The sequence below is a fragment of the Macaca fascicularis genome, chromosome 1 (assembly GCF_037993035.2).
Source record: "Macaca fascicularis isolate 582-1 chromosome 1, T2T-MFA8v1.1".
In the NCBI taxonomy this organism is placed as follows: Eukaryota; Metazoa; Chordata; class Mammalia; order Primates; family Cercopithecidae; genus Macaca; species Macaca fascicularis.
In genome coordinates, this window is record NC_088375.1 from 145,732,444 (window position 1) to 145,759,944 (window position 27,501).

The following is a 27,501-nucleotide window of genomic DNA, read 5'->3' on the forward strand; positions in this document are numbered from 1 at the left end:
AAATACCAGTTACTTTGTTATGATAAAGTTTCTACTTTGATTGCATTTGGAGATTTCCTGTATGTCTCTGTTTGTCTAGTTGTCTTTTTAAAATATTTTCAACATAAGTAATACACTAAGGTGAGTCATAAAATCATCAGCTAACCTTACAATATCAGACATGTTAACCATAGTTGTAGCTAGTTCCTGTGAAGGAATAGTAACAGCAGTTAATGTTGACAGGGCTTATTTTTCCATTTAACAGGTGTGAGCATAAGACTTAAGTCTTCTTGGGCTCTTAAGCAGAACTACAGCCTAGTTATTTCTGTTTATCTTATTTGTTAGTCTTTTTCTACTTTTTTTTCTGTTCCTACTCCAGGGAAGCATTTGTTGGTAATTTATTCAGTTTCCTTTGCCATGTCTTTCTTTGATGTTTTTTTCTTATTATATTATTTGTTTGTAAGACAGTAAACATGACTTAATTGAATAAAATTATATCTTCATTCTTCATGCTTAGAAACCTGTTGATGGAAAAAGATGGTCTAGTTCTGACTGGACATTAGATCCTCAAGAACTGGAAAGTAAATTTAATTCCAAAACCAAAGCTATTATACTAAATACTCCACATAACCCACTTGGCAAGGTAAGCAAGTCTCTTATCTCCTTACACAGTCTTCTGACCTATCATTTTCTCATATGTTGAATAATTGGCTGTGCTCTTTCCTTTATTATGTGTAGGTGTATAACAAAGAGGAACTGCAAGTAATTGCTGACCTTTGCATCAAATATGACACACTCTGCATCAGCGATGAGGTTTATGAATGGCTTGTATATTCTGGAAATAAGCACTTAAAAATAGGTACCGACTATAATATAGAGTCACAAATCTAAATGTGTTTGGGCACATATGGTAGAACTGATTGGAAAGTATCCCAGACCAAATCTAAAATAGTCTTTCTAATGGGTATCTGTCTGTATGAACACTTAAAAATAGTATTTAAATGAGCAATACTTTAGTGAATTGATGAATAGTTCAAAGGACAAAGAATAAGAGATTTTGGATCATACTATAAAGCTATGATACCAGAGAAGTAGTTCTTTGGCCCATATCCCCGGCTTCTTAGCAGAAATCCAGCAATTACTTGGTACATAAGACACAGGGAGCTTTCTTGTGCCTGAAGAGGTTCTTGACGGTCTGTGCTCAACAACTTAACAAAATGCCAAGTCAACAGAAAGAAATTACAGGGGTAGTCAGGTATGCTGCTTGGCCCTTGCTTGAGATTCAGCTATTGCTACTGGGCTATCTCATGAATGCCGTAGTGTCTGCTGCAGTAGTCCAACCATGTGAACTATAGGATTACAAACTGGGCTGCAACTTTTGGGTCTTCAAACCTCCCTTTCCTTTGCCTGGAAACACTTTTCCTCCAAATATCCACCTGGCTCCAAATATCCTTTGCCTCCTTCAGGCCTTTGTCCAATGTCAGTTTTCATGACCATCACATTGAAAATAGATACACCTCTCCCTCCAGCATTTGCTTTGTCCTTTTTCTATTTTGTTTTGTTTTTCCCTCTATAGTAAATATAAGAATCTATATATTTTACTTCTAAACCACAGTGATGGAGGGGTTTTGTTTATTTTAGTCTCTTCTGCATCCCCATTTTCCATAGAATCTTGTACACGGTAGAGAATTAGAAAGAAATTGTTGAATAAATGAAGACGAAAGATGAAAAGATTAAGGGAAGGATGACTAAAAAATGGAGCAGAAATAGATATATTTTAAAATTTAGACCAGGTACAGTGGTTCACGCCTATAATCCCAGCACTTTGAGAGGCTAAAGTGGGTGGATTGCTAGAGTCCAGGAGTTCAAAACTGGCCTGGGCAACATGGAGAAACTCCATCTCTACACAGAAATTCAAAAAATCAGCCAGGTGTGGTAGTCTGTGCCTGTAGTCGCAGCTACTTGGGAGGCTGGGGTGGGAGGATCCCTTGAGCCCGGGTACCACTGGCTCACTGCAACCTCCATCTCCTGGGCTCAAGCAATCCTCCCAGCTCAGCCTCCCAAGTAACTGGGACTAAAGGCACAGACCACCACACCCGGCTAATTTTTTTTAAGAAAAATAAAAATAAGAAATGTAATGTGCTAATATATTAAATTGTTGCATTGTTACATGTGCCATAATTACTCCTATAGTATATTACAAGTTGCTATAGATGTGGGAAGAGAAAGCAACTGTTTGAGAGGAATAAAAAAGGAGTGGCCAAAAGATAGAGAATTAGCTAAACAGAGAAATAGAAACTAAATTCCTAAAACATAAACTAGCATGTACTTAGACAAGGAGGTGTAAAAGATCAAGATACACTTAAGAAAGGTAAATGATTATTGAAATTTTAAACACAAAAAAGAAAGGTAAATAAGTTTTGTGGTTTTGTTTGTTTGTTTGTTTGTTTTTGAGACAGAGTCTTGCTCTGTCACCCAGGATGGAGTGCAGTGGCGCGATCTCGGCTCACTGCAACCTCTGCCTCCTGAGTTCCAACGATTCTCCTGCCTCGGGCTCCCGAATAGTTGGGATTACAGGCACGCGCCACCATGCCTGGCTAATTTTTTTACTTTTAGTAGAGACGGGGTTTCACCATGTTGGCCAAGCTGGTCTCAAACTTCTAACCTCATGATCCACCCGCCTTGGCCTCCCAAAGTGCTGGAATTACAGGCATGAGCCACCGTGCCCAGCCTTATTTTTTATTTTTATTTTTTAGGAGACAGGGTCTTGCTGTGTCACCCAGGCTGGAGTGCAGTGGCGCAGAGCTCACTGTAATCTCAAACTTTTGGGTTCAAGCAATCCTTCCACCTCAGCCTCCCAAGTAGCTTTGACTACAAGTCTGCACCCCCTTATCTGGCTAATTTTTTTTTAATTTTTGTAGAGATAGCATCTCACTATGTTGCTCGTACTGTTCTCAATCTCCTAGACTCAAGCAGTCCTCCTGCCCTGGCCTCCCAAAGGGCTGTGATTACAGGCATAAGCCATAGAACCCAGCCTCAGTTTGATTTATGAGGGTGTATTGTAGTAACTGGCATAGATCAGGGTGGAAAAGTAGGGTGATTCTAAAGGACTTTGAATATGAGATAAAGAGTATAAACTTTGTTGAGGAGGTCAGGGTTCTGAAACTTACTTTAGTGGTAGATCACCATGAGATCACAGTGTTCTACATCATGAAATAGTGATATTGTGAATTCCATCCTGAAAGTAATAGCAATTTTCCCAACAGAAATTCAACAATTAGAATCCAATATAAAAATCACAATTCTGTTCATACTTGTCCACAACAAAAAGCTATTGAAATAAACACATTTGAGTTTTTCTGATTTTTCCATTAATATGCATTTACTAAATGCTCATCTGTTTCACTATTAGAGCATCCACTATCAGATAAGTGGTAGTATTTGCTATAAGGCTTAAGAAAATTGTGTGGAAGAAAACTTAACATTGATTTTTTAAAATTTTGCACATTAATTTGATTACCAGAGTGCCAGTGACCTTACTTTGAGAACTATTGCAAAAGGTGTAACAAAACAGGAGAATTGGTTCCATGACTAGATGTTTTTTTACAAAGATGAGAGCCAGTCACAGAGGAGGGTCTTAAGCAAATCAGATAACCTAGCAGTGGAGATGGTACATGGGGGCTATTTAGAGATTATAGAGTGTAGCATTTGAAGGTGGAAAGAAAGCAAGCATGATACTAAGATCTCTAGCCTGAACTACTCAGCAGTGATAATGCCTTTAACCAGAGTAAATATGGAGAGGAGCAGATTTGTAGGGAAGGGCTGAGCAAAGGGAATTCCTTCTCATGCTTTAAACTTGCTGAGTTTGGGTGTCTATGGGACATAGAAGAATAGATATCTGGGGACAAGTGGAATTATACGCCTGATCGTCAGAATCAAATTATAATGGAATGTATTTTTGGCAGTCATCAAAATGTTGGTGGTTGCTGGACACATGGAAGAGAATGAATTTTCTCAAGGGGAATATATAAACAGAGAAGGCAGCCAGAGATTTGCAGGGTGTGGCACCTTACTACGTCAAAATGTTATCATGTGTTAAATTGCATCAGAGTCCACCATCGCCCATCCTGTTGGTGACCTTGTCTCAAGTCATTTGAACTGTTTCCCAGTGGAAAATCAGATTAACATGAACAATTACTTTCTTGTTGTAATTAACTCAGTGTAGCAATATTCATCCCAAAAGATCACTTTAGATCATCTTGAAATTTATTATTTAGATCTACTCATTTTAAGCCCTTCAGGGTAAAGCGTAACTAATAACGTTATTTACTAAAGATATGCAAGATGTATATTTTGAACTTAGATTTTTTTTAGTTGTAACAGCCCATAAAGTTTAAATAAGACCAAAAAATGGATACACTATTTCATTATTTAGAAAGTGCAATTTGTTTGCATTAAAAATGAGGTATTCTATCACATACAATAGTCTTTGTTACATTAAAGATGCAAAATGGCTACAAAACAGCTATTACATCAATTTGCAAAGTGCACCAGTAGTCCTTTGCAAAGTGCACCAGTAGTCCTTTAATATATGATGTATCCTTTACTTTAAAGGAAGTGATAATCTGCATTATACATAGTTTAGATTTTCTCGGGTCAAATAGAAAAGTGGGGCATGTGTCATAGCATTCTTTTGGAGTATTTTGGAAGACCAGAAATGTCTCAAAACTAGAAGGGATATAATTATTTATATCAAATTTTAAAATATTCCTTCTTCAAGTGGACATTCTAACTATTTTTCTCATTTATCTTTTTGGGTTTTGTTATATTCCACAGAGAATACAATTATAACTTTTCTGATTTATATACTTTTCCTACTGTTTCAAATTTAGCAGGTATTTCAGGGTAGACTGAAATTACTTACACATTGTTTTGGAAATTCCTGTAGCTGCCTTACATTTTGGTAGGCACTTTACTTGCTTAAGAGCAGATTATTTCAGAAAGCAGAAGCTTAGATTCCCAGAGATGTGCATTTATTTGCCCTTTGTGTGTACCAACACTCTAAGAACAATACAAGATCCCCCACTTGTGCTTCTGAAAAACAAGTGGAAAAACTTGTGGGTTGCATGGAAAGAACTTCAAAACTAAATTACTTGAGGAATCCAAAAAGCAGTATTGTGGGTGGCATTGGCAGAAGAGTGACAGAATGGTAATTTACCAGTTATTACCAATGTCTAGCAAAATTTACAAACTCTTGCATTTTAGACCTCCAGACCTTTGTTACCTGCATTCTCTTAGCCCAGAATATCTTCATTCCCTTTCTCTGCCTGGCTATGGCCTATGTGGTCTTCTATGTCTCAGCTTAAGAATTACTGGCTGCAGAAAGCCACCCTCAACACCCTCTTCTATCCTTGCATCACCCTCCATGCCTCCTGCTGTTACAGCATTTATCACACTGTATTACAATTGTCATTGTATGTGTCTCATGTCCCACTAGACATTAAATTTTTTGAAGAATTGCATCTTATTCATTTTTGTTTCCTCTAGACCTTAGTCCCTAGCACCTGGTGGTTGCTAATGAATATTTGATGTATGAATGAATCAATGTCTTTATTAAAGATGTTAATCAACTTGAAAACCATTATACAGCCAATTCGCATTATTCTTGAGTTCTGTATTTGCAAATTTGCCTACTCCCTAAAATATATGTGTAACAAAATCAATACTCACAGCACTTCATTTGAAGAGAAGGGGAAATTTGAGTCACCCTACACACATTCCCAGTCGAGGTCAAACAAGGCAACACTCTGGTTCTGTTTCAATTCACACTATAAGCAATTGTTCTCTGTACAGTGATTTTGCTGTTTAAAATGGCCCCCAAGCCTAGTGCTGAAGTGCTGTCTAGTGTTCCTAAGTGCAAGAAGGTTGTGATGTTCCTTATGGAGAAAATATGTGTGTTTGATAAGTTTCGTTCAGGCACAATGGCCACGAGGATATTAAAGAGTGATAGCTAAAAGGTACAGGGCTTCTTCTGGGATGAAAAAAGTGTTCTGAAATTGGTTATGGTGATAGTTGCACAGGTCTATAGATATACTAAAAAATCACTGAATGGCATACCTTAAATTGGTGAATTTATGGGATTTATATCCCAATAAAGCTGTTAGCAAAACACACACACATACACACACACACACATGCACACATGATTACTGGGTCCCACCCCCAGAGTTTCTGATTCAGTAGGTCTGGGATGAGGCCCAGTGATTTGCCTTTCTTACAAGTTACCCAGTGATGCTGATATTGCTAGTGTGAGAACACATTTTAAGAGCCATTGCTCTAGGAAGCCTGGAGAAATACACTCAGAAAATAGGCAAAATAAAGGGGCCTAAACAATAATCAGGATCACAACCTAAGCCCTGCCACTGGACTATTATACTGAACCTGCAGCCACTGCTAACATTGAACAATGAATGCTCCAGCTCCTGTGACAGCTGCCACTTAAGGCAGTCTGGAACACTGCCTGCTGGTACTCCTGACACTCCTGCCCCAGAACTAATTTAAAAATTTTAAAATCTATTTATATATTATTTTGGTGCAACATTACAGTGTTGTAACCTTTTCATCTGTGTTTTACATTAAAGTTACATTATCTAAAAAAAAAAAAAAAACTAGAAATAACTATACTGGCTAAACTATAATACACTTATTTTCATTGAATTTATGTATCTTTGTTATGTTTTTAGATTATACTAAATGTAGATTAACTGGAAAACAATTATTTAACCTTTTTTCCTCCTCTGTTTAGCTACTTTTCCAGGTATGTGGGAGAGAACAATAACAATAGGAAGTGCTGGAAAGACTTTCAGTGTAACTGGCTGGAAGGTAAGATGACTAAGAATTTAATTGCTTAAAAATAGGCCTGTATATTATTTATTTTTTTGTAGAGTGTTTTGTGTTTTAAATGCTGGCCAGGCATGGTGGCTCATGCCTATAATCCCAGCACTCTGGGAGGCTAAGGCAGGAGGATCACTTAAGGCCAGGAGTTCAAGGCCAAACTTGGCTACATGGTGAGACCCTGTCACCATGGCAGGGTGGTGCATGCCTGCAGTCCCAGCAACTTGGGAGGATGATATGGGAGGATCACTTGAGCTCAGGAACTTGAGGCTGCAGTGAGCTGCACTCCGGCCACTGGGAGACAGAACAAGACCATCTTTAAAAAAATAATGAAATAAATAAGTAAACAGATAAATGAATAATTGCATACATATTCAGTTTATATAGATTTTTATACCTGGTGATCTTTGCTTATCTCTTGACTTATTTTGCTTTCATGTTGAGTTTTATCCTTTTTGAGACCTAATTATTTCTTTAAAAGTAAGAAAAATTAGGTCATTTTCCCTTTTATAAGTGATCAACTAATGACACCTTTTTCTTTGCAAAAAAGTGTTCAGATTCCTGCATATTAATATAAAAGAAGAAAAAATAACAGTAGCTAATATTTTGGCAGGTTCTAAATGTTTTACATATACTAATTTCTTTCATTCTCATAACCGCACTATAAGGTGGGTATGGTTAGTATCCTCATTTTACAGATGACAAAGCTAAAGCACAGAGAAGTTAAATGACTTGCCTAAGATTACCCCGCTAATAAATTCAAGCCAGTACAGGAAGTCTAGCTCCAGAATTCATGCACTTAACCACTGTATTATTTATTACAATAATTTATCCAGTTAAAACCCAAGTTTCTTCCAGCCTCATCTCTCCTGAACATGGGTAAAAAGCAGGGAGCATTGACCAGGCATGGTGCATACGCCTGTAATCCTACCACTTTGGGAGGCCGAGGCGGGTAGATCACCTGAGGTCAGGAGTTCTCGATCAGCCTAACATGGTGAAACCCCATCTCTACTAAATGCAAAAAAATTAGCTGGGCATGGTGGTGCATGCCTGTAATCCCAGCTACTTGGGAGGCTGAGACAGGAGAATCGCCTGTAGCTAGGAGGCGGAGGTTGAGTGAGCCAAGATCCAGCCATTGCACTCCAGTCTGGGCAACAAGAGCAAAACTCTGTATCAAAAAAAAAAAAAAAAAAGAAAGAGGGAGCATCAAAAATTAGGCCTGCAGAATCAAGTCTATATGTTTTAATTATGAGTACCTTAGGCCCTCATTCAGAGTTACTTTAATCTGTAATTTGAACAAGCTTTGTTACCAGTTTTTAATCTTCCAGAATATGACTCCATTTGGAAGCTGTTCCTTGAAAAGAACACCATCGAAATGATTCTAAGTATTAATACTATACTACTTTCATAGTGTGAACTTTTTTTTTTTGAGATGGAGTCTCACTCTGTCGCCCAGGCTGGAGTGCAGTGGTGTGATCTCAGCTCACTGCAACCTCTGCCCCCTGGATTGAAGTGATTCTCCTGCCTCAGCTTCCCAAGTAGCTGGGATTACAGGTGCCCACCATCACGCCCAGCTAATTGTTTTGTATTTTTAGTAGAGACAGCATTTCACCATGTTGACCAGGCTGGTCTTCAACTCCTAACCTCAAGTGATCCACCCACCTCAGCTTCCCAAAGTGCTGGAATTACAGGTGTGAGTCACCATACCCAGCCAACATTTTAGGATTGTATATATTTAACAATTGCACTAAGTTTAAACTGCTGTCTCAGATTTGTTATATACAATTAGATTTTCTGATATGTTTTATCTTCTCCTTTCCCAGCTTGGCTGGTCCATTGGTCCGAATCATTTGATAAAACATTTACAGACAGTTCAACAAAACACAATTTATACTTGTGCAACTCCTTTACAGGTAAGTGTTATAGTAATTCAGGGTAGAAGGATGGTCTTTTGGTGAAGGTATTACTTTTATATTGCATATTTGAATTGACTTAGTTCTCTTTCTATCCTTCTGTTGCAGGGCCTTCTAATATAATTTGGAAATTGGGGAGCAGATACATATTCACTGTTATCAAGGATGGTTTGAGTGTTTTTTTAAACACAAGTTTAGCTATGTTAAACATTGCTGGCAGGAATCTAAAGTGCTACAACTCTGTGAAGGACAATGGCAACACCAAGCATAATTACACATGTGTTTGCCATATGAAAGCAATCCATCTTCTAAGAATTTACCCTAAAGTTGTGTTTTAGTCCATTCTTGCACTTAGGTAAAGAAATACCGAAGACTTAGTAATTTATAAAGAAAAGAGGTTTACTTGGCTCCCGGTTCTACAGGCTGTACAGAAAGCATAGTGGCTTCTGCTTCTGGAGAGGCCTCAGAAAACTTACAATAATGGTGGAAAGCAAAGAGGAAGTAGGCATGTGTTACATGGCTGGAGCAGGAGGGAGAGAAGTGGGGAGGTACAACACACTTTTAAACAACCATATTTCCCAATAACTCACTATCATGAGAACAACATCAAGGGGATGGTGCTAAACCATTCATGAGAAACCACTCCCATGATCCAATCACCTCCCAACAGGCCCTACCTCCAACATTGAGGATTACAATTGGACAAGAGATTTGGATGAAGACACAGATCCAAACCATATCAAGCTATCTGCACATGTAAGAAGTTATGCACTTACCTGGCTATTCATTGCAGATGATTGAGGATAATCCATAAGCATCTACAGACAATTGATTACATAAACCATGATCTATCCAAACATTGAAATGTTATATGACCATATTTAGTTTTCTATTGGTGCTGTAACAAATTACCACAAACTTAGTGACTTAAAATAACACAAATTTATTATCCTACAGTTCTTCAGCTCAGAAGTCCGAAATGGGTCTTAAAGAGCTAAAATCAAGGTGCTGGCATTGCTGTGTTCCTTCTGAAGGCTATAGGAGAGACTCTGTTCCATGCCTTTTCCAGCTTCTAGAGGTTGCCTACATTCCTTGGCTCACAGTCACATCAGTCCATCCTCTGCTTCCGTCAACACATTTCCTGTGGCTTCAACCCTTCTGCCTCCCTTTTTCCCTTATAAGTACCTTTGAGATAACATTGGGCTCAATGCATAATCTACCCAGTTAATTAAGGATAATCTCCGTAATTTCAATCACATCTGCAAAGTTCCTTTCACCATGCAACGTAACATATTTACAAGTTCTGGGTTTTAAGACCTAGATGTCGTTGGGACCCATTACTCTGTCTACTGACTACCGAAGAGAAAAGAAACAAGAAAGAAAATGGGAAAATACTATAATTACTGTACTGAGATAAAAAAGATTTCCAGAATACATCATAAAGTAAAAAAGAAAAACTATTTAAATATTATTTAATATTTAATATTTTTATATATTTATTATGGAAATAGGGATTTAGTTACCATCATTCTATGGATAATCAAAATGCTGAAAAAAATAGTATTTTTCTAGAAGGCAGTTAAAAAGGCAAAAGAACCAGGCACAATGGCTCACGCTTATAATCTCAACATTTTGGGAGGCCAAGGCGGGCAGGTCACCTGAGGTCAGGAGTTCGAGACCAGCCTGGCCAACATGGCAAAACCCCATCTCTACTAAAAGTACAAAAATTAGCTGGGCATGGTAGTGAGCACCTGTAATCCCAGCTACTCAGGAGGCCAAGGCAGAATTGCTTGAATCCAGGAGACAGAGGTTGCAGTGAGCTGAGATCGTGCCATTGCACTCCAGCCCGGACAACAAGAGCAAGACTTCGTCTCAAAAAAAAAAAAAAAAAAAAAAAAAAAGATGTTGATAGATATGAAGAAGAAAGATAAAACAGGGAAGAGGAAGGATATAAAGTTCCGGGTGGGAGATATACAGTGTTAAACAAGGTAATCTTTGAAAGCCTCCCTGAAAAGGTAACATTTGAACAACTAACTGAAGGAGATTAAGCAGCCACATAGTTGCCTAGAGAAGAACCCCTCTGTACAGAGAAAACAGCAAGTGAAAAGGCCCAGTGGTAGACAGCCTGGCTGGCATGTTAATATCAGAGAACAGCACAGAGACTGGAATGGAATGATCGAGAGAGAAGAGTAGGAAAAGCTAAGACCAGAGAGGTAGCTGGAAGTCCAATGGAGCTGGGCCGTACACGTCACTGTAAGGACTGAGTGAGATAGGAAGTCACCAGAGAGTTTTGAGCTCAGGAGTGACTTGGTCTGGCTTGTGTTAGCAAATGGACTCTGACTGCCTCATTGAGTGAGAAAGCTGTTACAGTGATCCAAGAGAGAAATGCCAGTGCATTGAACCAAGATGGGGATGGTAGAAGCAATAAAAAGTAATTGGACTCTGAATATATTTTGAAAGTAGAGCCCACATTATTTGTCAATAGGTTACATATGGGGTATGAGAAAAAGAAAGGAGTCCAGGATAATGCTGTAGTTAGGATGGATGTTTTTGTCTCCTTATACTTGGAATTTTCTGAGGCAGTATCTCCTATAGTAAATGAACAAGTTGACAAGAGAAAAAAAAAAGATATAGCTAAGAATGCAGAACATCTTTTTCTGAACCCTCTTATTCTCCATTTCAGCTAAGTGCTCTGTTTTGTCCTGGGACAACCATGTTTGGTTCTCGGAAACCACAGATTTCTAGGCTAAGGCAATCAATCCTTGTTTTCCAAGATTTTGTAGTACTGGAGAATTATTACTAATTCTGTTTTACTGCATTCTTTTGGCATAAAATCTTCTCTGTGTCTTGCCCCCCTCTGTCTCCAGTCTCATCTCTTGCCACACAGTCTCTCTTACCTGCCTGATCCTTAATGTCTTAGTTGGTCTGAGCTGCAATAACAAAGTGCCATGAACTGGGTGGCTTATAAACGACAGAAATTTATTTCTCACCGTTCTGGAGGCAGCAAAGTCCAAGATAAGGTACCAGCAGATTTGGTGTCTGGTGGGGACGTGCTCCTTCATGGATGGTGTCTTTTGCTGTGTCCTTATGTGGTGGAAGGAGCAAGCTAACCCTCCTTTGTAAGGGCACTAATCCTGTTCCTGAGGGCTCTACCCTTCTGCCTTCATCACCTCCTGAAGGCCCCACCTCCTAATACCATCACCTTGGGGTTTACGATTTTAATATATGAATATGAGAGTAGACACAAACATTCAGTCCACTGTACTTAACAACATTGGCTTTTTCCTTGGCCCAGTTTGCTGTCCTGGCTCTTGAAGAAAGGTAGAGGAATTACTGTAGATGTTCCAGAAACTCATTTCTAGTCCCTCTTACACTTTGACCACCTTCCTGGTATATGAATAATTCCAGCAAGGATTTCCACACCTATGGAGAATAAGAAAGGCACATTTCTCCTTTGCACAGTAGGTCAGCTTTCATTTCCACTCTGTCCCCAAATATAATGGTGAGAGGCTGACTACTCTCTGGTTGTTCTTCTGACTTAGATTTAGCAAGTCATTCTACAACTCACCTCAGCAGAAAATATCTTAATGTCTTTTTGTTTCCAAGCAAGCCATCTTTATATAACAGCTCTTTTTCAATTTGAATTTTCAGGACTCATTCTCAGTTCTTTACATGAGATTTAATCATTTAGGTATAACTGATTCCTCCATTAACCTATAGAGTTTAATATAGGTTCACAGGAATTCAACTGTTATTTCCTGAGTGACTTCTTTGCCAATAATTTTACTCAGATCATCTTTATTATACCAATAAACTAAGCAATAAATAACATTACCATATTCCTTTTCATATTTTTTAATTCTGACAAACAGGAAGCCTTGGCTCAAGCTTTCTGGATTGACATCAAACGCATGGATGACCCAGAATGTTACTTTAATTCTTTGCCAAAAGAGTTAGAAGTAAAAAGAGATCGGATGGTACATTTACTTGAAAGTGTTGGCCTAAAACCCATAGTTCCTGACGGAGGATACTTCATCATCGCTGATGTGTCTTTGCTAGGTTTGTAAAGGCTTTTATTATTTCAACTATATGGAAACTTATGTGTGAAATTATATCAGAATTATGGAGAAAAGATTGGTGTCAAAGCCATAGCAGCATTTTATCTGTGGAGAAGGATGGATTTTTGCAATGTCTACACTTTCTATAATTATCTTTACTTTTAGGTCTTTTATCTTAAATGTTACCATTGTTAAATGGTTATGGAGTCAGTGTTGTTCTAGTTAGTCTATTAAATGTAGGATTTGCTGTCACTCTCTTCTGGTGTGTAATTTTAAAACACAAGTGTGTGAAATAATATTATATACTCAGTGTTCATTTGAGTAAAATTGTAGTTTCCTTTTTACTTAACAAAATGTACTATTTCATTAGAAAAAAATCTAGAAATTTTAAAGCTATCAGGGAATATTTGCCATTTTAGAATGTACTGAAATAAAATAAATGGGAGAATAACACTTATTGAGGGTCTACTTTGTGTCATGTACTCAAAATACCCTTTTGAAGAAAACATTAGCTCCATTTTTGCAGGTAAGAACATTTAGAAAGTTTTAAATAGCTTCCCTGAAGTCACGGAGCTAGATTCTAAATAGTTCTGTTTCCAAAAAGCATTGTTTTTTATATTACCTAAAGCTGTTATGTGTAATTCTGACATGCCCTACAAATCTAAAGTCAGAAGCATGATAACGTGTCATACATAACTTTTCTTTAAAAAGAAATTAATAGTAGTAAATCTTGAAGCCTAATTTATCATGACAGAAATTACAGCCATTCTAAATATAGCTTTAAATGTTTTAAAATTTTATTACAATGAAGTTATATGCCTATGAACTTGAAAAACTGAAGTGTTTTATTTATACCAAATTGTATAAAGCTGGAAAGAGTAAAGGAAATTTTCAATTTTATAACAAAATACTGATTATATTTTTTAACTTTATGTCCTTCACATAGGAGTTTGTTTCATTTCATTTTGTTTGGCTTCGCTTCGTTTTGTTTTGTGTTTTGTTTTGTTTTGTTTTGTTTTGTTTTGTTTTGTTTTGTTTCAGGCAAGGTCTGGCCCTGTCACCCAGGCTGGAGTGCAGTGGCGTGATCTCAGCTCACTGCAACCTCCGCCTCCTGGGCGCAAGCCATTCTGCCACCTGAGTCTCCTGAGTAGCTGGGACCACAGGCACGAACCACCACACCTGGCTAATTTTTAAATTTTTTTTAGAGACGAAGTTTTGCCACATTTCCCAGGCTGGTCATGAATTCCTGAGCTTAATGAGTGATCCACCTGCCTTGGCCTCCCAAAGTGCTGGGATTACAGGCATGCGCCACTGGCTGAGTTCTTTCTTACTATAAGCATTTTATGCTAGCAATTTTTCCTTGTAATAGTTCATTATCATCTTAGCAAATTTCAGAAAAGTAAGGTGTTACGATTTTCTTATAATTTGGTCTTCAGGTCTGTCTCTCTGGAAAGTGGCTATAAACTCTGGCTGTTCCCTGATGAGGCTCCAGGGGAGGTCCTAGATGTTTGCAGTGTGCCTTTCATGGGCTACTTGTTTATCCCAGCAGATGGCCTGATGTTAAGTGTCTGACCCATGACCAGACATCCCTGGAAACTGGTTTATACTGGCAGACACCCTTGTGGCTCTCGTCTGACCTGTATCCAGTTTATTTCCACAGAGATAGCCACTCTCTAGGAAGAGGAGAGTTAGGTTCCAGTGTGTTGGTCAGTTGGGACACAGAGGAGGCAGCAGGCCTCCGGGACCAATGGGAAGTGAGGAGCGGTCCAGGATATACACACTTAACCAGCAGGTGGGGAACAGAGAGAGTGGGATCTGTGGGCCAAAGCCTTTTTGGGGGTCTAGGGTGTTACCCAAGCAGGTTTTCTGCAGAGAGTTCTGACAGATGGGTTTAGAGCAAGCAGGCACAAGCTCACAGAGTCAGGCTGTGATTGAGAGGTAGGTGGTCCCTGTGGCATGTCTAGGCAGTCCATGAGGAGGGTGGGGGTCAGTGGGCGAGTCAAGTAGGTTGTATCTAGCTGTCCCACAGTGAGGTGCTTGCCAGGAGGTGGTTGTCTCAGGCAGATATCTGAATCAACTACACTGAGGAACTGTGAGGAGGAAGAGAAGTGGAAATTGTGTCAAGGGTGACTAAGCCATGCTTCTGGTATAAGAAAGACCAACTTATATTCACAATGGATGCCAAAGCAACATACAGTCATAAGAATTCATTACACAATGTTTGGCTCAAACTGAAACACTATCCTTCCTTTCACATTAACTTATTTCTTCATTTGTTGTGAGAGAAGAGACTTTGGCAAGCAAAGGTTCCTGCAGTCCTATTGCCATAGAGCTGTATTTAACAGGCTCCCAAGCTCTATGCTTATATAAAAACCCTTAAGATGCTCTAGACTCTGAGATTTGGGAAGTGCTTTTTCTATATTGAGTGTAAATGTGCAGTTTATTTTATGAAATGATAAAAAGAAATGTTAGCACAGTTGTCATCACTTATATTTTTGCCTTTGAATCATAAATCCACAAGATTTCCATTTGAATTATTATTTTTTTAAAAGAACAAAATTTATATTTTATATGCTTCCAAAAGGAATGTGAGCCTACTCATATTAAAAGTTTTCTATGCAGTAATATATAAATACAAATGGTTGTATCTAAATCAAAAATCAATGACACATGGCTGGTGCAGTGACTCTTGTCTGTAATCCCAGAACTTTGGGAGGCTAAGGAAGGAGGATTACTTGAGCCCGGGAGTTCACCACCAGCCGGGGCAACATAGCGAGATCCTGTCTCTTAAATTAAAAAAAAAAAAAAAATCAGTGACACATAGGAAGGGAAGAAAGCAAATATATCAGTCACCTAGGTTGACATAGTATTGTAATTAGCGTTAACTTGAGACTAAACTTCCTGACAGTAAAGGCAAATAGAAAAATGAAATTAGTTATGTAGTTTTTGAATAAAAGGAAACTTAGCTTTTTAGATAAGAACAATTATTTCCTGGAACTAAACTCTTCCAGATAGTAAACTGGATTTATCACATTGTGACATTAACTATCAAAAGAACAGTGATACAACTCAGAATATTACATTAAGCTCCTAATTAATTTCCATTTCTTTCCTCAGTCAATCCATTCTATATGCAATACTAATTTAGGTCTTAGATCTTGAATTACTGTGGTGATAATAGGAGCAAAAAAGATTTTGGTTAGGAAAGCTTTTCTGATAATGAAAACAAGATTTTTTTATGGTCTTCCTTCACTCATGTGGAAAAATGTTAATATCCACAAAACCTTCCTATATATAAAAAAATTTATGTTTTGTTTTACTCTTTCATCTGCTTAATTTGCAATGTGATAATTCTTCCAGATACTAAAAGTTGGCCCATAAACTAGAGATAAAAACAAAAACTCTTATTTAATCATGGCTTGAGAATAAAAGTAAACCATAATATTCATGAAAATAGTAATTATTTCCCTTTACAATTAATAGCAAGGGCTAACTAGTTAATATTTATTGAGAATTTATGATATAGTATGAATTACATTAGGAGCTTTGCAAATATATTCTCACAAAAGCCATATGAAATTGGTGCTATTATATCACTATTGATAGAGAAGAGGAGATAATCAAGTAATTTACTGAAGTTAATCAACTAATAAGTATCAAAGCTAGCCTCTGAATCCAGTAATTAGAAGACAAGATTTCAAATGAGATTATTAGTTTTTCTAGTGAAATAATAGGATCCAAAATTATGGAGGAGATAGTAAGAATGCAAAAACAAATTTCGGCCTTCATAAATCACTTAAATATGCTCACACATTTGATTTAAACTCTTACCATCAATAAATAAAGACTTTATTTAGCTCCCATGTCTAGCTGAGGCATTTCAAAAGAAATAGATTCCAACTTCCTTCTGTCTATAAAATCTTTATAATTATATTTATTGCCTTCTTTTCCTTTTTCAGCATCATGGTATTACATTACTTTTTTCTGGCAGGGCACCATGGCTCATGCCTGTAATCCCAGCACTTTGGGAGGCTGAGGCGGGCGTATCACTTGAGGTCAGGAGTTTGAGACCAGCCTGACCAACATGGTGAAACTCCATCTCTACTAAAAATACAAAGATTAGCCAGGCGTGGTGGTGCATGCCTGTAATCCCAGCTACTTGGGAGGCTAAGGCAGGAGAATTGCTTGAACTCAGGAGGTGGAGGTTGCAGTGAGGCGAGATCGCACCATTGCACTCCAGCCTGGGCAACAAGAGCGAAACTCCATCTCAAAAAAATAAATAAATAAATAAATTCTTTTTGTCTAAGCTCTACAAGAATAAATGAGTAGTACAGTGTCAATTAGAGTTAGTTAATAATCTCCTTCTACTCCCTTAGGTATTCACTCCTTTCTCTGGCTTCCTATGTACCTTCAATACACTGCTGTTGTATACCTGTCACATGCAATTTTTAGGTACTTTACAATTAGACTAAGTTTTTTAGCTGGTATTTTTGTTAGGGCCAAACCTGAATTACACATAAATACTTTGAAATAATAATTTAACTTCCTTATCTGTAAACAGAGGATTATAATTACCTCTCAGAATTGTGGTAACAACTAAATGAGATGATCATGTAACATGCTTAACCAATAATAAGTGTTCAATAAGTTGCAGTATGTTGTTAGCATTATTACTTGGAAATTTTATGTTCTCCTTAACACTTAAGGGGAGAATGGAGATTAAAATATCAGGTAAAAGGATAGTAGGGCTTTGTTTTAAAAATACAGGTGAACCTTTCTTCAGTGTCAAAAGTTTTACATGATTAATTTGAAAAGAACCACTAGTATTTAATGTATAGAAGAAAGAAGATATCTGCCTCAATTTGTTTTGGGCAATACATTATAAAATTTCATCAGTGACGATAACCATCAACATTAGTTGCTTTAGGGCATTCAAGAAGATCAAAGAGTATAAGTCAATAAAGTTGAAACAATATGAAATGTGGATTGCTGAAACTGAATGCCAGAGATATATCTTGCCCAGACCTTAAAGCAAGATTGAGGCAAGAGCGAGTAGGAGTATATATTTGACTTTTTCACAAATTTAAAAAACAGTATAATATATGGAAGTAAGAGATGAAATATAACAGTAGCATTTGGAAGAGCTAAACAGATATCCTGTATCTATAAATAATGAATAATATTAATTTATTCATTCAACAAATATACTTTTTGTCACTTATATGCTAGACACTGACCTAGGGGTTGGGAATACAATAGGTTACAAAACAGAGCTTTACTTTTATGGAACTTATAGTCTAATAGGCGGCTATGTGGAGATATAATCATTACTGATAAATACTTATAAATTTAGCAGTTATTTCCTTAGTAATATGGAAAGGCATCCCTCCTCTGCCCTTCACCTTTTCTACTCTCTTCCTGTGCTGAAAGCATGTGTAAGCCTAATCACCCTGATGTATATATGAGTACTGCCTTAGACTATCAGTAAAGCTCTGTGAATTCACTTCCCACCCCACTGTGCAGTGTGAGACTCTAGCATATTCTGTGACTATGTTCTGAGAAAATTTAAATAGGAGAAAATGTTGAATCTTGATAGACTGAAATGAAATACATGTTGCATCAGATTAAACTCATAGGCCACCTAATTTTCATTGTGGTTTTAGATCCAGACCTCTCTGATATGAAGAATAATGAGCCGTATGACTATAAGTTTGTGAAATGGATGACTAAACATAAGGTAATGTTTATTGTCCTTTACAAGATTGTATTATATTTTATAGTTAATTTATGAAGGAAACCTACTAGTATGCTTTGGAATCGATCAAATATAATGTTGTTATATGATACTCCACTTGTGGCTTTTAAAAGCATTTTTCTTTTTGGAAATTATTGTGACTATTTAAAAGTATCTAGTTGCCTCTAGTGTCTATAGTACCAAAATTAATATTTGAAGTGTAAGTAATTTTCTTATTATATGTTTCTATTTTTCAGAAACTATCAGCCATCCCCGTTTCAGCATTCTGTAACTCAGAGACTAAATCACAGTTTGAGAAGTTTGTGCGATTTTGCTTCATTAAAGTAAGTTCCTTGCTCTATTGAAAACACATATATAGTATCCTCCTTTCCATTTGTAAAGCACTATTTTCTTCTGTTTCTAAAAATGATATGCTCATATGCAGTTTTTAAATTTTGGCTTATGGTTTTAAAATTAACTGCTTACCACAATAAAATTTAACACTTTTTGAAAGAAGACAACATAATACAGACCCCTTACCATGTAATATGACAATTTCCAGCATTCACTGAAAAATTACTAGACATAAGAAAACAGAAGAAAATGTGACCTGTAGCAAAGCAAAAAATAAGTTAATAGAAATAAGCCTAAAGGTGACCCAAATCTAGAAATTAGCAGACAAGGACTTTAAAGTAAACATTTGAAGTATGTTTAAGAAATTAGATGAAAACGTGGTTATAATAAGTGAACAGAGAGATTCAAACTATTAAAAAAAAAAAAAAAAAGAACCAAGTGGAAATTCAAGAACTTAAAAGCATAATATCTGCTATGAAATACTTATAGGGATAACAGAGTATTGAAGGTGTCAGAAAAAAAAAAAAAAACAGCCAGAGGTCAGGTGTAGTGGCTCATGCCTGTAATCCCAACATGTTGGGAGACCAAGGCGGGAGGATTGCTTGAGTCCAGGAGTTCAAGACCAGCCTGGGAAACGTAATGAGATCCTGTCTTTATAAAAGAAAATGTTTACTTAGCCAGGCTTGCTGGCACATGCCTATGGTACTCGCTACTCAGGAGTTTATGGTACAAGGATCGCATAAGCCCAGCAGGTCCCCGTAGAAATGTTAACTAACTTCTTATCAGAAACAATGGAGACTAGAATACAATGAAATAACATCTTCTGAGCACTGACATAAAAAAACAAAAACAAACAAACAAAAAAAACCCTAGAATGCTATATCTAGGAAAATATCCTTTAAAAATGAAAATGAAGTAGATATCCCTGAAGAGTGAAAGTTGAGAGATTTATCACCATCAAACTTCTCCTCCTTTTTTAAAAGGTTCCAAGTATGTTACTGCTGTTTTTAAAATGTAGTTGGTACTGAAAATAGTTTTACTAAGATCAAGACACTTTATCAACTCACTCATCTTTAAACCTAATCAGAATAACATAAACACTGTTTTCAACTTTTAGAGACAACCGATAGACAGACTATGCCAGACTTGCCCAGAATAGAATATAAATATTAACAACCTAACAATGTAAACATTCAATTGACTGAAATTTTAAAGAACGGTAACGCTATTAATATCCATCATCTTACACTGGATTGAGAAATAGTGGTATATTAATTGAAATTTTAAACAAAACTAACAGAAGAAAGAAGTAACATAGGACTTCCAGTTTTAAAATGGTAAACCCAGCCCTTCCCTAATCGCTTTTTAGAAATTATTTAAAAACAACTAAGACAATAGAAAACAAATTCCCCAGTGTTTAAGGAAAGGTTGCTAAATACTCTGAAGGTGATAGTAGAGGGAAGATACCTAGAAAGGATCCTGCTTTTACATCTTCAAATTACAGACAAAGCCAGAAGGCAGCATACTCATTATTGAGAACAATAGAAGCAGTTGATGCACTGGCAGCAGGAACTTCTCTAGACCGTTTGGCATCATGGAGGAAACAGGGCAAAAACATACAGTCATGTCATCCGGAAACTATGTGAGGTAGGTGGAAAGGAGACTCTGGTTGGTCTATAGATTTCCTCATTTACTCCTGTCATTTTGCTAAAAGCTATGTTGAAGCAATGCGGAAGAGATGTATTAAATTGGGGATAACCAATTTAATTATTTGGTAAGAAATCTGGTCTAAAAGAACTCCCGCCCACTGAGTTAAATTTTACTATGTAAATTTTCAACTATATTAAATTTTACTATGAGACAAGGAGAATTTCTGCTCTTTTCTGGTGCTGCCCCAGCTTCTCCCTTATACAAATCAGCAAATCTATCTTCAAATCACGGACAAAGCCAGCAGGTAGCATGCTTATTGCCCAGAACAATAGGTATAGTACATGCTTTGGCAGTGGAAGCTTACAAAGAGAATTCAATAAAAAATGATTAATAATCAAAGGGGAGGGTCCAGGTGTGGTGGCTCACACCTGTAATCCCAGCACTTTGGGAGGCCAAGGCAGGAGGATCATTTGAGGTCAGCAGTTCACAACCAGCCTGGCCAACATGGTGAAACCCCATCTCTACTAAAAATACAAAAAATTGGGGTGGGTGTGATGGCACATGCCTGTAATCTCAGTTACTCGGGAGGCAGAGGCACGAGAATCACTTGAACCCAGGAGGTAGAGGTTGCAATGAGCTGAGATTGCTCCACTGCACTCCAGCCTGGGTGATGGAGTGAGACTCTGTCTCAAGAAATATAATAACAATAATAATAATAATAAAAGAGGAACCAACTGTGAATCTATATAGGACACTGTAAGGAAAAGAGAAAGGTACAAGGAAAAACAAGTGTTAGAGAATATTCGCCCAAAAAAAAATGTTGCCATAGAGCAAATAAAATTAGTGCTATTTCAAATTTAAAACCTTTAAAATGAGAAATTAAAGGAGAGATTTTACGAATTCAGGGAAGATAGAGTAAGATATTATAAGAAGATCAAATGGGAGCTATCAGAGTTCAGGTAGGAAATTGAAAAGAAAAAATAAAGCTATTGGAAATTATGGTGACATTATTTGCTAAAATAATGAACACTAAAAGAACACTAAATACTTCTGTAAGGACATTAAGGATGGAGATAAGTGAACAAAAGGAAGTGGAAAGGAACAAATAATTTTTAAAATATTAGGCAGAAAAATGATTTATGCAGAGGAAAAATAAAATACGTAGAGTTGCTAGAAAAAAATAAGAGCAGAACAAATGGAACCTGGAAATAATAATAATTGTCATACAATTATTAACACTGAGATATACCTTGCTTGATATATTGGGCTTCAAAGACAATTCCTTTGAGCACCTAGATAATAAGGTCAAGGCCTCCAGAGGGGCCAGGAGAGGAGGATCAGGGTGGACCCAGACTCTTCTTACATCAACAGTCAATATTGGCAAACAGTGTGGAAGTAGCTGGAAGTTTCTAGGGAAAGTAGACACACCTAACTCCACCTCTTAGAAAGGCTAAAAATAAAACAATGACAAAACCATACTAAGAAAACAGAGACTGAAAGAAAGCAGTTTGAATTCAGAGCAAGATAGAAGTGATAAAAATAAATAAATGTAAGGCAAAAATAACACTTTGTAATATTATGGGTAAGATCCTTAGTAGTTGTTAAACTTATAAAAGTTGTCAAACTTATTTCATAGTAAGAGAAATGAAAATTAGAATTGCAAAGAAATTTTATTTTATCTCTTAGATTGGAAACAGCCAAAACAACTAAAAAGTTTCATAAAACACTCTCACAAATTGAGAGTGGGAGTATAATTTGTAAAATCTCTATGGTGGTTAGTTTGAAAATTTCTATCCAGATGTGATTTCCCATGCCCTTTGACCCAACAATTCTACTTCTACAAGTTTCTTGTGGATTTACTTGCACATTTTGAATGACTTGTATTCAAGAATTTTCACTGAGGCATCATTTGTAATAGCAAAATATTGTCAACAACAAAATTATTCATCAGTGGGGGACGCTTGAATAGCTACATTTACATCAACCTAAATGCCCATCAATGACAGATTGGATAAAGAAAATGTGGTACATATACACCATGGACTACTATGCAGCCATAAAAAAGAATGAAGTCATGTCTTTTGCAGGAACATGGGTGGAGCTGGAGCCCATTACCCTTAGTAAACTAACACAGGAACAGAAAACCAAATATCACATGTTCTCTCTTATAAGTGGGAGCCAAAAATAATGAGAACTCGTGAACACAAAGAAAGGAACAACAGACACTGGGGCCTCCTTGAGGATGGAGGTTGGGAGGAGGGAAAGGAGCAGAAAAGGTAACTATTGGTACTGTGCTTAACACCTGGGTGATGAAATAATCTGTACAACAAGCCTCTGTGACATGAGTCTACCTATGTAACAAGCCTTCACATGTACCCCCAAACCTAAAATAAAAGTTAAAAATAAATAAACAAGAATAATAAAAAATATACAATTTTAAAAAGAAAGATAGATGAAAATCTCTGGAAAAATACATAATGAAATCCCAGTGTTGCCTCTGGAGAGAAAAACTGGGTGACTGAGGGAGATAGGTGGGAAGCTGACCTACTTTAAAACAAATATTTTGAAATGCTCTCAACCTAAAAGTTTCAAGAACTTTTTTCTAAACTATTTCAGAGTAAGTCGTCAACTTAATTACTGATGATGCTCCTATCACCCCCATATACTTTCTTGTGTATTCTTCACAAACAAGACATTGTCCTCCCAAACCACAATATAACCCTCAAAATCATGAAGTTAACGTTGATACTCCATCTAATCCTCAGATCCAACATAAATGTCATTCATTGTCCCAATAATGTCCTTTTTATAACAATTTATGTAATTAATTCAGGCTAGAATCATGCATCACATGTAGTTGTCATGTCTCCTTTAAGCTAGAATGGTTTCTCAGTTTTCTTTGATTTTCATGATCTTGATACTTTTAAAAATTATCAACGAATTATTTTTAAGAAAGTACCTCAATTTAAGCTTGATGTTTCCTCATGCTCAGATTCAGGCTATGCACTTCAGCAGGAAACCACAGAAGTGATGATGTTCTATCCTCTTCATTGTATCAGGTGGCACATGATTTCAATTATTCCTATTACCAGTGATGTTAACTTTAACCACCTGATTAAGGTGGTGTTTGCCAGTCTTTTCTAGTATAAAGTTACACTTTTTCTTGTTAAATAGTAAATATTTTATAGTAAGGTATTATGAAAATATTCCATATCTCATTAAGCAATTTATTTATTAACTTATTCATATGTATCAATGTGGACTTCTGGATTTTTATTTTATAGTACAGTTGGCTAAAATTTATTATTATTATTACTTATTTTGATACTTAGATTTTCCCAGATTTGGCCACTAGTCATGTAATTACTAATTTAATCAATACTTCTGTATGGGATCAATCTCCTGTCAAAGCCACTGTGCACCCCTCACCTTCCCAGTCCCTGAGAGGATACCCTTTTCCCCGTTCAGGCTTTGACATTTTGTGCCAGGCTGCTACATTACATCTTCACCCTGCCTGGGCTTTATCACCCATGCCGACCTGTCCTGTCATCCTCCTGGAGAGGTGCCCCCATCTAGGTCTCCAATACCCCATACCAGGCCACCACTGTCATCTACTACACAGAAGCCCTCCTTGCCCCTCTTGGGCACTGACACCATGCCAGATGCCTGCCTCACCTCATCCAGGCTCCAGGACCCTACATGAGGCCACCCTACCATACAGGTGCCTCACTTACCCCACTCAGAGTCTGACATCCTATTGCAGCCAGCACTATCACCTCATGACACCTGTGCTGGCCACCCTGCTCACTCCACTCTGGCTGCAGTGTCCTGCACTAGGGTTGCCAAGGCTCTTCCAGCCCTATACATGGACAGCCGCTTTGCTCAACCTCACCTATTGGCTTTCAGACTGAATCATTCTGGTGGAGAGAGAAGACAAAGAAAAAGAAGTAGAGAAACAGAAGATGAACAACAGAAGGCTGGATTTTTTCTGCTTACACCTGTCTAATTTTATGCTATATGTATGAATCACCTATTCAAAAAATAAACTATTTTTCAATAATTACAACTAGGAAACCTTGAAAACAAGGGGCAGAGTACTGTGAATGAACTAATTTTTTTGTTCAGAGCAAAGTATAGGTATAGTAGATAATATGTGAAGTTCACAAATAAGGAAATAAAAGGATAAACACATTATTAGATTTTGGTGGTAGCCATTAGAACTAAAACCAGAAATTGCCATAAAAGGTTATCTTGAAGTTAGAGGGAGTCATAGGAAGGGGTGGAAAGGGGGTGGAGCAGATAGCTATTATTTTTCCGTGTAAACTCTTCTGTACCCTTTGACCTATTTCTGTAATTATAATTCATTTGGTTAACTGTTTTCCTGTTTTGGGTTCTGCTTTTGCTTTTTCACTTTGAAAATTTTTCTTCACTTGACATCAGATATTCACTTAAATCTTCATTATGTTGTATATTTAAATATTTGCTTCATCTTGAATTTATGTCTATCTGTAATAGTGATGATTATTTCATTAATTTACAGAAGGACAGCACACTGGATGCTGCTGAAGAAATCATCAAGGCATGGAGTGTACAGAAGTCTTGATATGTGCAGAATGGATTAGTTTGTTAGATGACCTAGTATGGAATTGTTACTTAGTGCTGCCACCTGCTGGATGTTAAAAGGTATTTCGGTACAACTGGAATTTAAATATTTACATTGTTTTTCCAAAGCAGTTAACCCAACTCCTAACAATATTCAGGGGATCTGACCTTTTTTTTCAGTTGAAATGTATTAACACATCTTCCATGATCATTTTTTAAAAGAGTCAGCATAACATAGTGGATAAGAACTGTGAGATGTTTAACCTCTCAGTAACTTGGTTCCTTCATTATAAAATGGGAATAAAATCAGTACCTGTTTCATATGAAGGTCATTTCTGAGAATTAAATGGACTAATGTATGCAAAAGCCTGGCAAACAATAAATACTCATCTGACTTTAGCCGGTTTCATGTTTCCACCATTGTGTAAAAACTCCTAACCAGTTCCACCCCTCTACCATATGTATTTTGTTTTGTGTACCCACCTGTAGTTCCTCCCCTTCATTTACCAATGGCCTTGAACTCTGTTCAAGTTTTGCTTCATACCCCGAGTACTGCTATTATTTGCGGTGGCTTCAGGTCCACGTGGAGTAGCCAGGCTTTCCATACTTTGACCTCCTCACCTCTGGTGATGTTCACCTCCACTGCACTTCAGCCATCCACTGCCTTGGTCACTCCCTGAGGCTTTTATCATTCAAGTTGGCTTCACCTTTTGAGATCACAAACTCATCATCTCCCACTATAATGACCTATTCTTCCAGCTCATTATTGCTGTCTTGTGCACATGCTCTCCCTTTTATTTCTCTCTCTCTCTATTCCCCCACCCCGCCTTCCATCTCCTTCTCCTCAGCTCTTTTCAAAAATCACTTCTTGGCCAGGCGCAGTGGCTCATGCCTGTAATCCCAGCACTTTGGGAGGCCGAGGCGGGTGGATCACTTGAAGTCAGGAGTTTGAGACCAGCTTGGCCAACATGGTGAAACCCCATGACTACTAAAAATACAAAAAAAAAAAAAAAAAAAATTAGCCAGGCGTGGTGGCATATTTCCATAATCCCAGCTGCTTGGGAGGTTGAGGCAGGAGAATTGCTCAAACCTGGGAGATAGAGTCTACAGTGAGCCAAGACTGGGCCACTGCACTCCAGCCTGGGCAACACAGTGAAACTCCATCTCAAAAAAAAAAAAAAATCACTTCTTTAAACTTACTACAATTTCAAATCCACTATTTCACAAAAAATTGGTCTATGACCTTCTTTCATTAGACTCTACTAGAATCCTTGTTGAAGACAGAGATTCTGGTCATCACCCAGACCTAGTGAATAACAATTTCAGGATGTAGCCCTCCAGGTGATACTTACACACATGAAAGTTTGATCATTACTGCTGTAGTTTGTAGAATCCTCCATTTTATTTCTATCCATTTCCTTAAATCTTTACTCCCTTTCTCATCTAGCCTTGACTTCATTGTCCATCACTTCAGCCCAGATGCTTTTGCTGCCTTGAATTATTTGCACCATTGTTCTATCTCAGCTGGTCAAAAAGAGAGAGGGGTTGGAGCTCCATGCCTGTACCTGGGCTGTACATTGCACAGTTGGGCAGGTTCTAGCAACCATGAATTCACATCACTGACACAAACTAAACATAATTCTATATTCCCCTACCTTTTACCACAGCAGCAATTCCTACCATTCTCCTATATTTATGTTTTGTTTTGAGACGGAGTCTCATTCTGTTGCCAAGGCTGGGGTGTAGTGCCGCAATCTCAGCTCACTGCAACCTCCGCCCCCCAGGTTCAAGCAATTCTCATGCCTCAACTATCCCTATAGCTGGGATTACGAGTGTGCACCACCACACCTGACTAATTTTTGTATTTTTAGTAGAGACAGATTTCACCTTTTTGGCCAGCCTGATCACAAACTCCTGGCCTCAAGTGATTCGCCTGCCTCAGCCTCCCAAAGTGCTGGAATTACAGGTATGAGCCACCGCACCCAGCTGATTCTCCTATTTTTAATAACAAAAATATTGTACCTCCATTCTCACCTCAAAGCCTACCACCAGTAGCATGATTAAATCATAGCAAATGACTTCAACCCCACTTCTGTGAAAAATATATTGAAAAAAACAAGCTACCAAACCAGCACTTCCAACTAGGATCATACCAATAAGCCTGTGACTTGTCTGCATCATCATCCATCCTTCCTTCCCTCCAGTTATAATGGTCATTCATCCTTTGACTTGTCCAAGGCCAACTAGGTTAGGGGTGGCAGTAGAGTAAGGAGGACTTGGTTAAAAATTACCAGGCCCAGCCATCTAGAAGGAAGCT

The 27,501-nt window shown here is 37.5% G+C and overlaps 1 protein-coding gene across 3 annotated transcripts in view; it reads left to right on the plus strand.

Annotated features, from left to right (window-relative positions):
• KYAT3 (kynurenine aminotransferase 3) overlaps positions 1–25,583 on the plus strand; it is a 62,637-nt gene extending 37,054 nt beyond the window's left edge. For 2 of the 3 annotated variants that reach the window (XM_045367672.3, XM_005542803.5), the window contains 8 exons: positions 497–622; positions 718–838; positions 6,785–6,861; positions 8,697–8,786; positions 12,659–12,845; positions 18,508–18,581; positions 18,836–18,922; positions 25,123–25,583. In XM_045367672.3, coding sequence (XP_045223607.1) covers positions 497–622; positions 718–838; positions 6,785–6,861; positions 8,697–8,786; positions 12,659–12,845; positions 18,508–18,581; positions 18,836–18,922; positions 25,123–25,185 — 825 coding nt within the window. In that variant the 3' untranslated portion in view covers positions 25,186–25,583. Of the gene's footprint in view, positions 1–496; positions 623–717; positions 839–6,784; positions 6,862–8,696; positions 8,787–8,894; positions 10,244–12,658; positions 12,846–18,507; positions 18,582–18,835; positions 18,923–25,122 lie in introns of those variants that run through there. The other variant, XM_074002182.1, reaches the window with a different exon arrangement.
• Positions 25,584–27,501: the final 1,918 nt, after the last annotated feature.